At 40.4% G+C, this 15,311-nt stretch overlaps 1 protein-coding gene across 3 annotated transcripts in view; it reads right to left on the bottom strand.

The window, feature by feature from the left end:
* AKT1 (AKT serine/threonine kinase 1) overlaps positions 1-15,311 on the bottom strand; it is a 76,540-nt gene that overhangs the window by 22,453 nt on the left and 38,776 nt on the right. For all 3 annotated transcript variants that reach the window (XM_082484938.1, XM_082484936.1, XM_082484937.1), the window contains 5 exons: positions 12,692-12,820; positions 5,812-5,923; positions 2,898-3,045; positions 943-1,074; positions 711-776 (listed from right to left, as the gene is read on the bottom strand). In XM_082484938.1, the coding sequence (XP_082341064.1) occupies positions 711-776; positions 943-1,074; positions 2,898-3,045; positions 5,812-5,923; positions 12,692-12,820 (587 nt within the window). The remainder of the gene's footprint in view (positions 1-710; positions 777-942; positions 1,075-2,897; positions 3,046-5,811; positions 5,924-12,691; positions 12,821-15,311) is intronic.

Here is a 15,311-nt window from a genome sequence, read left to right as displayed (position 1 = left end):
TAGAGGGCTTAAGCGGTCAGGAACAATTCAGAGCCAACTTATAATAAATACTAGAAACAAAATCTTGAGGTGGAACTTAGGTATCTGAACTCAACCCAGAGAGACTGCTGGCATTGGGGGTCTAAACTGAGAGTGTGCTTTGGTTTTACAGCTAAGCCATTCCAAAAGGAAAGCAGCGGATAAAGCATGGTCCTGCTCTTCCCTGTCCCATCCCACGTGCTCCTACCACTATCCTTTGGCTGGTATTACCACTGCTCTGATTCAACAGCAAGCTGGTTCTGGGAGCTTAAAAAAAAACAACAAAAGCAGGCAAAATTAAAGAGTTTTTCCCCCCACTATATCTTCCTGAACTTGTTTGTCACAAGATCAGGGTCACCCTGATCTCTGCTACAAAGAGGAGACCAAGAATTTGGAGGGCAAGGAAAGCAGATACTTCTCTCCGAGACAGCAAGCCATTAAATGGGTGAGCCATAAAGTCAAACCACACCCTGAATACACTGTCTTCAAGAGGTACTGAGGACCTGCTCTACAAGAATCAGAAGACTTAAAAAAGCATTTTAATTTGTGCTTCCCAAAAATGGAAGGGTACAAAAATACACAGCCACTCTGAAAACACAGATCTTAGATGTATTATATAAGTAACAAAAAAATAAGGAAAGTCTTGGTTTTCACGATGTCAAGTTACACTCAGCAGAGGGAGAAATGCTTACTGTTAAGAATGGATGCCGTGAGTTCTGTAAAACACGGTTTTCTGTCAGCGTGTGCGCTACTTCATCCTGAAACACAAGCAGAAGGAAATCAGCAAAGTGATTCCCCCGATCAGGGGTCCATTTCAGCCACTAACGGAGCAATTATTTACAAGTACTCAGAGAATCCTTGGTTTGACTTTCCCGAAGCTGGTATCAATGGTGAACCACATTCTCAAGTTTCCCATCTACTCACCTTTGCTACAATAACCTCCTTCTTCAGAATTTTCATAGCATAATACCGTCCGGTTGCTTTTTCTTTAACTAAAATGACCTTTCCAAAAGTGCCTTTTCCCAGTAGTTTAAGGTATTCAAACTCATTCATGGTCTGTTAATAATAATACAGATAAACAAGAACTTAATTATATGAGCTAACAACATGTATATCATTCTCGAACTAGAATTTCTCATTCATGTGAGAATAAATTGCATATGTGGGTTTTTTTAAAATCCTTTTGCTTAGTAGGATTCAGGAGCAGAAACGATTCTTCCATAAAAATGAATACCAGTGCACTCCCAAAGATAATCAATCAAACTATTCAGGGAAAACCATAAACTTTCAATTAACAGAACACATTTTCACATGACTCAACACTCAACTGTGCAAATACAACTCAACATATTATTATTAATCCATAGACATTTTGACCGTTTTGTCAGTGCAGACATTCACTAAAAGGCACGTGTTGCTCTGATTCCAGGGGTCTAACCCACATCTTTTTTCTGATGTTCCCCACCTCTCTAGGGGACCAGCTTTCTTGTCCTTCATTGAACAGCACCAATACCCACAAACAAAACAGCCGCCGCACAGATTAGCCATTTGCTCTTATTTGTTTTGCCATTAGGAAAAATGTTGGGGAAAATCAGAATCTGAGAATCAGGCTGAGGATAGTCTCTGTACTGTCGTATCAATGACTATTGCCAACATGGTAATAAGTAGACTTATACAGCTGCTACTGCAATCTCAGTTGGGGAAAAATTTTAAGATGTTCCCAACAGCAAACTTCCTCCATATTCTTCGCTAGAGCCGGCTGAGGAGACTTTCTGCTAATTGTTCAACACAGTTGATGCCAGGGTCCCAGTAATCATTTTGGTTATCCTCACTAACATGCCCAGAGACACAGTCACTGTCTCAGAAGAACAAGTATATTTGACCAACGAGGTGGTTCTTGCTTTTCTACGAAGAGCTGCTCAGCAAGAGCAGTTATCTGTTCAGTCAAGGACACAGAAGGCTAATGGCCGCTACAATTCAGAGTGATGTGTAAGTAGCCACCCATGTCAGTCTAAAAATCACTGACATGACACAAGGCTGGCACACACACCAGTGATGACACTGGCGGATGGCTATCTTTTCTCTTAAAAAATGTCATTGGTCTTCCCAAAACTGAAACAAACTTATGAAAGTGAATGGGGATGACAATGGTGAGATAAGGACACAAAGAAGTGCGCTGGTACAATCCACAGACACAGCATTCGCATGGGAGAAGGTTCTATAAATTCTTTCTTACAAGAGCAGGTGGGAACACTTTGGAAAATGGAAACCCAAACAGGAGACCACGAGGGGGCAGAAAGAAGTGAAGGGAGGTTGAAGACAGATACCTAAAAGGCCTCCACAGGGCAAAGATCTCCTCTGGCACACAACTCCTTTCATGGAAGGCCGTTGCTGAGCTGGCCCTGTGCATTCAGACAATGCTGTGTCTGATGCAAAAACCCTCTAGGAACACTATGGACAGACACCACAGCAGCTCTCTGGGAGTTAGCTTAAACCCTTAATCTGGAGCAATTAAATCCATCCTAAATCCTGCAAATCCACTGGAATATCTTTGCACCAGCCTGCAAAGAGTTTACACAGTCACACGGTCCAGCAGGAGCTATGATTTCGGGCTCTGTACCACAGGACAACAGGCAAATCAAATCCAGACCTGAGCTGGCCTTGAAAGCCATCCAGTAAGGACACCTGAACTCAGAATTCCAGTGGACCCAGACAGGCTTTGCCTGGTACCTGCTCAGCTCAGACAACTGTTTCCCCCAGAAGCTGCATCTGCAACCAACTGGGTAATTTTTATGGGAACAGATGTGTCTCGATGGCTATTTCTTGTCTACATTTGATAAGACCTAAAAAATCCTGTTATTCCTTCTATGCTTACTTACCACTTTGTGTTTTGGCTTTGTCATAGAAACTTCCATTTCTTCAGCACCTGAATTATCACTGGGAGAGCCAGATCTAAAATCCATCATCTCTTCCTCCTGTTTCTTGAGGCTGTCTGCTACTGTCTGGATGGCTTTTGTCCATTCTTCCCTGGCAAAACATAAGCAAAGACATTTATTACTTGTGACTTTAGATTACCATCTGCCATGGCAAGGGTCACTAAGGAATACAGAGCAACTAATGCTCTCTGATGAATCAATGCAACATACAATGAATTATGTGCATTTTCAAGCATTTTTAAGAGCACTTTTAATATATACATTCATTAGTCGTACTAGAAACAAGAGACAACTGAAGTCCTCCCCATCTGGATACAATATAAGGTTTTTCAGACAACAGAATTCCTAATAGGCATTCAGTCAGTAGCTCAAGATATGACCTGGTGATAATTTTACATAACAAAAACAGACTTGCCAAAACCAAAAAGCAAAAGGCTCCCATGCAGCACAAAGCAATTAAATACAGCTTCTCCATTCCTATGGCACACTGAAACATGTATATCCAACTACTGGGGGGGCACCATGCCACCTCTTCGCACATATATCCCAAATTTTAATGGCAAGGGGTGTTCTAGGAGAAGGTATTGAAGCCCAGGACGCTTAGGTTATTCCTCTGTTGTAAAGACAATAACATAAGTACAGCAATTCCTGTGGAAATTTTAGCAGAATGTCAACAAAAGCAGTGACATTTTATCTTAGGCACAGGTCTTGGTTACGATGAAGTTTCCAGAGCTGTTTCAGCGATGGGTGCTCAACTACTGACCCCTTCAAGTCCCATGGAGACCATTTCCACTCCAGTGTCCTTTGGGAAATTTCACACCTTTGGAAACTACTTAAGTGAAAGTTTTTGGCCTTCACTTCATTTCACTGCAAATTTATTGAACATAAAGCATATAACTCATAAGGGCTTACAGGATTTTGGGACAGGCTTTAACACATACAGGGGCTGAAGACAGGTTCAGTGGAGTCTGTGAAATTACCATGTTTTATTATCTTTTCTATCTGTAGGGAACGGGACATAGTGGTTTAGTTGATATTTTCTGCGCACTGGCTAAACTCTTCTCCCAAGGACACCTCAGGTCGCTACTACGGCAGGAACAGCAGCAGTAGCCAATGCTGAACAACTCTATGCATAATCTGCCATGAAGCCATTCCATCCTTAATCAATGTCAAATTTTTCACCAGTTCTATGAAATTATTAAAAATAAAATTTAAAAAAATCATATCTGAACATATGAATTTCATTTTGTGATGGATGGAAGAGGCAGATCATTCCCCAGAGGAAGCAAAGTCCATGGGAAAAAGTACCCAACATAAGATTCTAATAAAAACTGCACCAATTACACATAAGGTCTTTCCTGCCCTGCGCATTTCTTATTTTGGATATTGCCTTAATGTGCACTATCCATCCCTGTCTGGGGCAGCGAGGTAATGATAAACATTCTGAACATTCTCCCCACATAGACTATTTCATTCACCATCACAAACACATTCCTTTATTTACTAGTCATTTTTCATGTTCAGAACGATTACAAAAAACCTTTTCCTTCTATATTTTTATTTCTCCATCTGTCTGAAAAAACAAGTGTTGGTTTTAAAGGCACAGAGAATGCTAAAGGTGTATCTACCTTCACCCTTTTAAGATTTGTTACTGATTGGTTGAGAACTTGGCCCTGCTGAAGTGAGTATCTCTGATTTCTGGGGGACCAGAATTTCACCCTCAGCTTTTATGTCTCAAGCGTACACAACAGAGGTGACTAACACTCCGAGCCCTGAAGTGTCACAAAGCTGACTTAATTGGCTAGGAGGGAACAAAACAAGACTGAAATACAATCTTCCCCCAAGTGGAAACTGTTATTCACTCCCTTTAGGGTCACTGACCACAAAGCTACTAAAAGAAACAAGGACCAGTTTCTTTTTCTTTGCCTTTAATTTGATTTCACCTTCTTCCGCTCATTGTAATAGAATCAAAAGCAATAAACAGGAACCTTCTTTAAATCTGTGCATGCAAAGGCTACAGAAGAAAGGAGCAAAGAATATTAAGTAGAATTTGCTGATCTTAAAAATAACCATGTGCCAGTGTCATATCTAGGGAGGACAAGGGTTTTAAAATACCCCTTCCCCTAGGGCAATGGTACCGGAATAATTTAAGTTTAGTTCCTGAAAATCAAGTAAATATTTAAATACTCTGTAGTTGTAGAATAGCTGTGCTGGAAAACTGTTCTCTCAGGAGGTAAGAGATCAATTCTCCAATGATGAGAGCACAGGATGCATGCTCTTAGCTTTGTTTCCTAACAGCTGAAGCAGAAATCTGCACCTGCAGCAGAAAACTATCACCTTTATTATCTAATTTGCATAAAACATTAGCAATCAGCGATGATACAACTAACTTTTTTCCTTTAAAAACAGTGTCTAAAAAGACTGTAAAAGGTCAGTATTTTGATACAACTCAACTTTGCCTGAATCTGTTTCACTTGTGCTCACCCTTCCAGCAACTCCCAGATCAGAAACCCTTCATTTCACATACCATAACATTTCCAGTGAGAAATGAACCTTAAGTTTCCAGAAATAACTACCTGTGTGCTGTTACACACCTGCGCTTGTCCATTTTGGATACCCAACCCAGCAACATTTCATTTACAAATACTACTCAAAATCCACTCTCTGAAACCCCCTTTTAAGGTACCTTTTATACTGGAGCATGCACGAACTGAGGCGCTCAAAAATTATTTGTCGCTTTTTAGTCGACGTACATCATCTGATAAATAAGGGCTTCAGCAAAGGACTCGCTATTAATGCTGAACACTTGCATCTGCTTTTGCAAGTAGTTTATGTATTAAATATGAATGAAACATACCGCTCCTCTGGAGTCTCCACATGAAATGTTCTTTCAATTACTGTGGTCCACTGGAGGCATCTAATGATAAATGTGTTTGGTTTAGGTCGTTCTGTCTTCATCAGCTGGCACTCTACCACAATCAAGGAAGAAAGAGTCATGGTACATATAGCAGGCTTAAATAATCATTTGTCTTTATTCTTATCTAGCAAACTGTTGCGATTAATCAGCCATAGAAATCTCTGCAAGTACTTCTTTAGGAGACTTGAGACAATTTACTGTGTTGATGAAATCAATAAATAGCTTGGGAGATAGTCATCTAAGCAGCACCAAAATCAAATTCCGCTTAGAAAGGCTCCACATTTCGTCCACCCAGAGAGGTAGGTAGAAATGTGATGTGATGACAAAGAAGCCATTCAGACTCGGGTCCTACACTCCAAAGGTCATCCAAAGCAGAGCACACGGACAAAGTCAGCTGATAACACAGCAATTACACCCACTGAAACTAAAGCCAAGCCCCTATGTTTCCTCCCTTTGACTTTCCCGACATAAAACCCTGTCCTTGGCTTTCAAGGGGTTGTTAGAGAGCATGTTTGGTCATTTTGCAGCAACCTTATGAAGACTAGACTCAGCATTTCCATTCCTCAAACACTAGAGGGAACATCAAACTGCAGAGGCACCCCCAGAGAAGACCCCGTTCAAAACGCCTTCAGGACAGCTGTGGCAGATTCGGATGCTGTACGGACACGCAGCTAACAGCTTTCATGGCCGCCAGTATTTAAGCACCACCTAAAAAGGCTACAGAGGAACAGCTACATGCAAAAACTCCGCTTCCTTCATAAAAATGCTCTCTCTAAAGCTGAGCATTTTATTTAAAAAAAAAAAAAAAAAAAAATCACACCTATTATTTTAAGCTTCATTGGATGTTTCGAGCGTTTATCCGTCAAATTTGGGCCTGAAAATGCACCTGATTAAGGGTACACTAGCTATACTAAACCAAAGCATCTGAAAACCAAAATCAATGAAATAACAACAGAAACCAAAACGCCGCATTTTTCAGATATATATAAATAGAAAATCTAATGCTAATTAAACAGCTCCTGCTAAAGGAAAAGTCGAATTAAGAAACCAAGTGAGCAGTGGAAAAAAAATTAAAATAAATAAAAGAGATAATTGTTTTGTGTTTTTTTTCTTACATTAAACTCTTTTCCTTGCAGTTAATGAAACCACAAGCTTGCTATTATTTGGTCTTCAGGTTCTAAATCAACTTCCAAGTAAATAAAAAGGCACTATGAAGACAAGAAAAAATTTTCTGCTTACTGCTAGAGCTATGAACATCCTCCACCATCAGCAATGTGCAAGTCGAGGACAAAATCCAGACAGAAGAACAGTGCACGTTACTAAGGCTACATTGGTATCGTTAGGTTAATTTTATTATTGTGAAAATTTAGAATGTTCAGTTTTAAATTCAAGCTCTTAATTAGCACCAAGATAAAATATTTACTGCCAGTGTTTTTGGGCTCTCTATTTTTGGCAATATATTTCATGCCTCATTTGCTACTGGAATTATAAGCTTTTGAATGAGTAACTTTGCATTTTTCATGACAAGAAAATCTAATTTTTCTTTAATAGCACACTGAGGTTATGCTGCATCCTACTAAAGCACTGCAATTAGATAAGAGAAAGTTTATTAACGAGTCATGAAAAGGTTTCAGTGTGATAAACAGCACTCCTTCATTCACCGAGATTAAAGAACTTCCACACAGCGAGGCAGCCGTGCTCGCAGAGCGCCCTATTCAGCCTTCCAGCCACCTCCCTCCTCTTTGGCAGAATGGCACTGAAAGCTGAACACAAGCACACCAGCTGGTGCAGCCCAGTAAGCCCGGTTCTGATAAATTCAGCTCAAAACATCTCATTGCTGCTCCAGGATCGCACACCTTAGCTTAGTTGGTCGTCTTTTTTGTTGTTCGTTTGTTCTGTCTCCCATTTTCACCTGCTTAATGTGATTAGATTAAGGCTGGGGTTGCCCTCTATGAGCCTGCACAATGCAGTCCTACCAGATACTGAATTAGGCTGAACATTCGAAGAAGAACATCAGGCTATTTCTAACCTTGTGCTAATCCAGAGCTGTTCTCCTATACTTATCCAGAAGTGCAACATTATGAAGAAATAAACTGAGAGGTTTTGCTTACTATTTTTTAAAACAGACTTCAGATTCACATTTAGTGCCTCAGATTAAGTATTCTGAAGTAGCAGTACAGATATTCAAACCAGTCACGAACTCTAAACTTTAACCATTTAATTTCAGCATAATAAACCACACAAGGCATTTTCTGTCATAGAAGGGGACCAATTAAACATCACCAATTTTCCCCTAAATCAGCACTGTCCATTGATATTTGTTAAGCTTGCTGATCCAGCAATCTTTAAGGCATACAGCAAGATGAATAATAGAGATTTGTCAGTTAATAACCACTATAATTCAAGTATGTCACATAGAAGTGTTTTGTTTAGTGAACAATATGCTGTCTAATTACCCTGCTCAATCATAACAGCACATATCAAGAAATACAGAAGGCCTTATTTTTAAATTGCTTTACCAAAGTGCTGTACCACATAGGTTTCGGAAAGTTTGAAGCTACCACTTAGTTCTCCCCATATATGAGAAGCGCATGGATTTTTATCAACAAAATGATCGAGGAATAGTTTTTTTCCTACTTTTAAAACCAACTCTGCTCTTTACTGTAATTGGCAAGCTGGAGAAGAACCAAACTTGCCTTCTATAATCATGCACCACAACATATGCACCACTACAGCAAAGCACAGATAGAGATGCCATATAACATTAGGTCTGATTCATGGCACGTTTGGGGGTTCTGCTATAAAACCATTCACATTTCAAATACAGGCCGAGGGTCGCCTACCCACTTTGAAGACAGTCTTTCCTGTCAAACGGGCCAACATAAGTATTCCCCATTTGCAACAAAGTAAGTACTACAAACAGCAGCCTGTTCAAAATGATTTAAATTGCTCTAAAGACCCTCTTGATTCTTTCCTGGCATTTGGTCTTTTAAAGTAAGTAGGACAGAGAAATTGTTCCTAACAGGAATAGACACCAAGGCATTCAAATGTAAATTAACATTTTGTATTTGAAAGACACTTAGTATTATCCCAGTGACTTTCTAAAATGTCACAATATTTGCTTCCCCAGCACTTAAGCTAAAAGACAGATTACTTGCGATGAAAGTGTCAAACTCTGCTCCCTATATAATGACATCATACTTAAAACAATAATGTCAAGGAAGAATCTTTCCCATTCCTGCTTTGGTTTCTTTAAGGAAGGGGATGGGGTGGTTGAGGGGAAAAAAAGAAAAGTCAGGCAAGAAGAATGATGAATAAATAAAACTTTGGAAAGGCAAACAGGAATATTAAGTTGAAGTGCTCCTTTTCTGCTAGCACCACCGGGTAGATTTGCCCCCAAACAGCTCAGCACGGCAGAAGCGAGGAGCTGGGAGCCTTGAGTTACAGACCTGGTCTAAGGTGGCCACCAGTAACAGCAGACAGAAAAAAAAAAAAAAAAAAAAAAAAAAATCTGTCCACTTATCTGGCCATCCCATGCCCTCTGATAAATGCTCGACTGCAAACACGCAGTGTTTTCCCAAAAAGGAGCACTCATATTGTTGAGCAGTTAAGTTTTCAGCTGCGCAACAAAACCACCACAGTCCACCCTCCTTTTTGACAGTCGGAGAAATAATCCCTTCTTTCTAACAGGAACAGCATCTCTCTTCATGTGGTTTTTCACAATATACTGCTCTTCTCAGCTATATGGTTTTAAAGGCTTACAACCTAATAGGCAGACATACATGATAATCCCAGATTACAATCGGTATGAAGGCTACTTATCTTGCAGATTTACAACACAGGCTCTATTGGTTATTTATCCGCAGGGTCTCTGGAGCAGAATTTTTTAGGTACAGGCTTTTTTATTCCTTTTATCTTGCTAGTGGTACAGAACACAAACACAAATATGACTCAAAAATCACAGTTAAATGCTCAGGCACCATCTTTCAGAAGTTTTGCTTTGGTTTTGGGTTTTTTGGGTTGTTTGTTTTTTGTTGTTTTGTTTTTGTTTTTGTTTTAATTAATCATCAATAGGTAACTTCCAGGGAAAATAAACTCCTTAAACATATCATTACATTCCACACATAAATATATGGCTCTTTTAAATGGAAAATTAGGTGGAGAAAAAGAAAAAAAAAAAAAGTAAGCCTCTCTTTACCCATGGAGGCCCTAGAAACAAGTTTTCAAAGATGCACGATCAAAACTCTCACAGACTGAAAGGAAAAGGCTAGTGTAAGAGAAAGAAGAAACTGTCAAGCACATCGAAAGCACACTCTATTTATTGCTAATATTTTCTTCATACCTGTTAAGGGAAAAGACAGATCATCATTAGAAGTTATCTTTCATTGTTTTCTCCTGAATTGAATATTTCCTGCCTCTCATGGGCTGACAAAATCACTTGATATGAATTTTACACTACAAGTAAGAAGACTTCCCTAGTCATGAAAAAAAAACCTTTTATTTGCAAGGATAAAAAAGCCTACATTATTTTACAGCAGAAGAGGGTAAAGATTTTAATCAGAAACATGGGACCACTTCCAAAGAACAGACTGACAGAGACAGCCTGCCATCTCATTAAAAAAGAAAAAAAAATCTAGTTCACTAATTAACAAAAGAGTCAGGGTATCATGGTCTCTTGGAAAAAAAAAAAAAAAAAAAAAAAAAAAGAGGATGAATTTTTACAAAACGTTTAAGCTAAATTCCCCTCACCTTTCACTGGCAAGAGGCTTCTGCAGGCTGCCTCTGCAGCACGAGGCTGCGTTCTGGCCTGAGCCTTCTTCCAGAGGCAGCTCGACTTCATTCACGCTAACTTGATAAATTAACCCAAATGAAAGTACCAGGCAAGCAGGTTCAAAGGGAAAACTTGTGGTGCAAAACACATCCAAATGATACAAGTGTGGAGAGTACCCAGAAGGGAACCGCACATCAGGTGCTGGCAGCACTGCATGCCAGTGCCCACATGAGAAATTAAATCCTGGTGGGGCAATAGCTGCTTCTGTGAGCCCAAAACCACAACAGTGACTTCTAGCGAGAAGGGCCCTCCCTAATCATCAAGGCCTTCCTGACCTGCCACTGGCTGACCAGGCAAGAACTACTGCTAGGATCATCCTTCTACCCACCACCCTCGCCACAATCCTTCTTACGGGGGCTACACCTTACTCTATAGGCATGTGTCATGTCTTTTTCGACAATGCTCGGATACCATGGTAACAAACTTGTTTATCTAGAAATGCCAAGACTGATGGGCTCAACCTGCCAAAAAAAGCACCATATTCCTGTTGTGAAAACTAATTTAAATTAACCCTTTTTGAAGGCAACTTGGACAAAGAGAAGGCAATGGACACACCTTTTTTCACTCCTTAGCACTGAGCTGCAGTAAATAATTACCATAAGTAATGCAGTTAGCAGCAACAGGACGGAAGCGTCCTACAAAAAGTGCTTTTGTTGAAAGCCTCTGGCTACAGACCAAGTACCAAATTAATTTATGAATTAATGGCTTTCTGCTGCTTTTTTTTACCTTCTTGATCCATAGGAGATACTAGGCTAAAGAGAAAAGTACCGTGTCATTACCAAAATGAAAACACTACGACAATTCTCTCTCTAAAACTAGACAAAAAATCCCAAAGCACTCTTGGCATCCTGCACAGAGGCACCAGGCAACAGCATGTCCATTATTCATTCCCATCATCAGTCAGAACAGGTATATATGTTGCTACCAGAAAAAAAAAAAAAAAAAAACAAACAAAACACATTTGCTTTAACTCCTAGTGTTGCCCAGCCTTCTTTCAGGCCCAGGGTGTTCCAACATACATCTGTCTGCTTAAAGGTCAACTACAAAGATGAACCCCATATATTTCAAGCTACCCTGTAACGAAGAGGGAAAGCTGCTACTACCCTTCTCTCTGCAGAACTTTGCTTCCACTAGTCACCAGGAACACGGAACAGTCCATTGGTAATAAAAATACATCATTGTGGCACCTGTTAAGTGGTGGAACGAGACATAGGCAGACCAAGAGACAGGAAAGATTAAGAACGGGAGAAAATAAAAGCTGGAAGTATACAGTGAAAGGTTAAAAACACATGTCCTGGTTTGAGGCCTAAACCACAACAACATGAGCAAGAAAATGAAATTATCTTCAGAGTCCTCTATCACATCCTGTGCTGCAGCACCTGAGCCAAGTCAGAAATGTTTGCACAGGACAGAGTGCAGAGGTTAGGAGATGTTATGATTTGGCTCTAATAGAAGAAATACGGTTTTGTGCTCAAAATTAAGAAAGAATGAGTTACTTTCATTAAAAGCAGCGCTCGCTCCGTGCTCTCTTATGCTAACAATCAAACAACTTTGACCTATGTCAACACCACTTGAATCCAGATCTGGTGGCAGAACAGAGGCTGAAAAGCTTCGGCTGTGCCTGCTGGCCAAGCACTGAGACACACGCCTGGGTTAATTTTCACTGTAAAGCAACTTGCTGAATATCAGATATACAAAACATTAACAAATAAACCCATTTTAATCTATAACCAGAAACGGTAAATAGTAGAAAACTGAAGAAGAAGAAAAAAAAAAAAAAAAAAAAAAAAGCAAAAAGCAGAGCATCAAACCTCCACATCACAGTCATTCCTGAGAAACACAGGGGGATTTTATCATCTCAAATAAACACATTTAGTATTTAGATACATTGCTCTGGGCAGATTCGAATCTAACTGATGCAACTTACTGGCGCTACGACTACAAGACATCAACCCCAAACTGGATGAGGGAGCGTGTAAAAACACTTACGAGCTACTGAGAAGTTATTTAAAGGCGATTCCCGCTGGTCGACATCCTGCGGTCGTTCCTTGTAGCCAATGAACGTGCCATCGTTCTTTAAAAGAAAATACCGTGGCCTCCATGTTTTTATGTATTCTCCTGGAAAGAAAGTATGGGCAAAGGGAAAGATCATCAGAAAATACTCTGAAATACTGACTCACCAACTATTTTTTTTTTTTTGAATTATTGAAACTATATGTCATCCTGACATAGCAGCAGTTTTAAGAACATTCAGTTCATTCTGATACAAACAGTGGAAAAATACAGGCACTGAGTCAGATATTGCTAGCGATGTTAACCATAAAAATGGGACTTCATAAAAGGTAAACAGCTATGTTTTATTCTTCCATCTACTCCGATTTCCATTCAAATTCTGCAACATCTGCCTTAAATGCATTTTAAATTTTAAAAAAATCAGAGCAGATGTCCTATGTATTATTTTTGCTATTGTCATTTTTCATACTGACAAGTGGAGAAATTTTTTTCATTTACATTTTGCAGCGCAAGTATTTTAAACAACAATGGGTAATTTACTAATTAGTCAACTGCTTTATCAAACCAACAGTCAATTTTAGAACATAAGAAGATAATTCTCTGCTTAAGTTACATAACATCACTCACTCCTCTCACAACATCTCAAGCGTGAAATGCAAGATGATATATCACAATATGAAGGGGAAAACACTGGATGATGTATAGCCACCACAAAGAAGAAAACAAACATCTATTCTGAAAGATATTCCACCTTTCTTTGTCAGAGAAAACATCCCTTGCTCATGTGATGCTACTGCTCATCTGAGTAACCTGTGCAGGTAATAGTCACAGAACTGTATTACAGCCATGCTCAAAATCTCCAGCAGTAGAACAAAAAGAAAAGAGTTAATCAAAACCTCAGTTATTTACTGGATTTACTCAGTTGGGCTTCAGGGAAGGAAGACAGGGGTTCTACCTGTGGCTCTTCTGGGTGATATTGTTAATGTGTGCCTCAGTTTCCCCCCACTGCTCATTGCCCACGTTATCCTCATCTCAGGCAGTCTCTCCAGAACCTCAAACAGCTTCACATGGTGTCAGGCTGGGCCTCTAGGTCCTACAAGGTCCTGTAGTAATGTTTCTATTTGGCCGAATCACAAAAACCTCACTCAAGGTGCTATTCAAATCAGGGTACCAGCCATACTTATCCAGTTCTGCTCACCCCACCAACAACTGATTTTAAAAAATTATAAAAAAAGAAGTGGTCACTACAAAGCACCCACAGCTGGGCAGCAGCTATACCCTCCTCCCTCCAGTATGGTTTCTTGTTTGTTTGTTCAACATCAGGGAGAGGACGAGGGAGCAGACTAGGAGCCAAGCTTCTTTCTAGTCTGCCGCAGCAGGGGCATGCCTGTGCACCCCACGAGGTTGCCCCTGCAGCAGCTGGTACCCAGTGCCCACGGTTTCATCTGCTGGCGAGCTCTTCAAACAACCACCGAGAACAGTGAGAAGAAAAGGCTACCTGGATTTATTGGCTCTGGCAACCTTCTGCTGTTCTCCTGTTCTCCCAAGCTCCGCTCACACCCTCTTTTCCCACCGCTCGGCTCTCCTCTGACGGTAATTTCTCTCCCAGCGATGTGCACCCTGCCCCAGGAACTCCCCTGCAGCTGCTTTGCCTCCTTCCTCTCCCCACAGACCTCCTCTCCTTCTGCGGTGCAGTTTCAACCTGCTTCGGGCACCAGCTGTGTCATTTCTTCTCTGTTCAGACTCATACTTTTCTCTCCTGCCCACAGAAGAACAAGCAACCCCGATGCCCACACCATGTGGCCGTAGGTGCGTGCACCCCTAGCTGCTGCTTTCACCTGTTTAGCCCTCGTTAGGCTTTTAATTTCTAATTAAAGCAAAAAACTTAAGAGTTACTGAACCGGAGGAGAGAGTGACACAGAGCTACCTTTCCAACAGCAGCCATGCCTGCAGAAAACATCCATTTGCACTGATGAAGCAGGATGTGGGGCAAGAAAGAAGAGAGGAAAAAGAATGAGCACAAACCTTCCCAGTCTTTCGTTTAGAGATGTCTTTTACAGCTGCAAGTGTTATATTAACCTATAAGGGATTTACAAAAATGTCACTGTTGCTTTAGGAATTTCAGAAGAACTCACCTAAGCTGTCATGGTCTGACATTTATAAGCAAGGCAGTAGATGTAGAAGGTTTGGTTGTCGTCATCTTTTTAATTCTGACCTTAATTAAAAGCTGCAAACTTTCTGGAATCAGTAGGAGATTATGAAGCCTTTCACATTTAAATTATCAGTCCAACTCAGCCCAGATCAGTGAGATTACTCCAATCTCATTACTATTACACCACAGATGTGACTACAGGGACAAGAAGATACATGGCACGCTCAGCCTAGCTCTCAACGAGAAGTTTGCCAGGTAAGCAGGTCAGGGAGGCGGCTGCCCAGAATATCACAATTTTGGAATGCATTGTTACATACCTGACTCGTTGGTATTTTCTTCTCTTGCATAAACAGACCCAGAAGACCTAGGGAACCATCACATACCCCTTATCATACCTGCATTTAGGATTAAATCCAGATTGGATGGGATGAAAAATATCTGAAG

Source organism: Vanellus vanellus (assembly GCF_965231255.1).
Source record: "Vanellus vanellus genome assembly, chromosome: 6".
Classification (NCBI taxonomy): domain Eukaryota; kingdom Metazoa; phylum Chordata; class Aves; order Charadriiformes; family Charadriidae; genus Vanellus; species Vanellus vanellus.
This window is presented reverse-complemented; position numbering and strand designations above follow the sequence as displayed.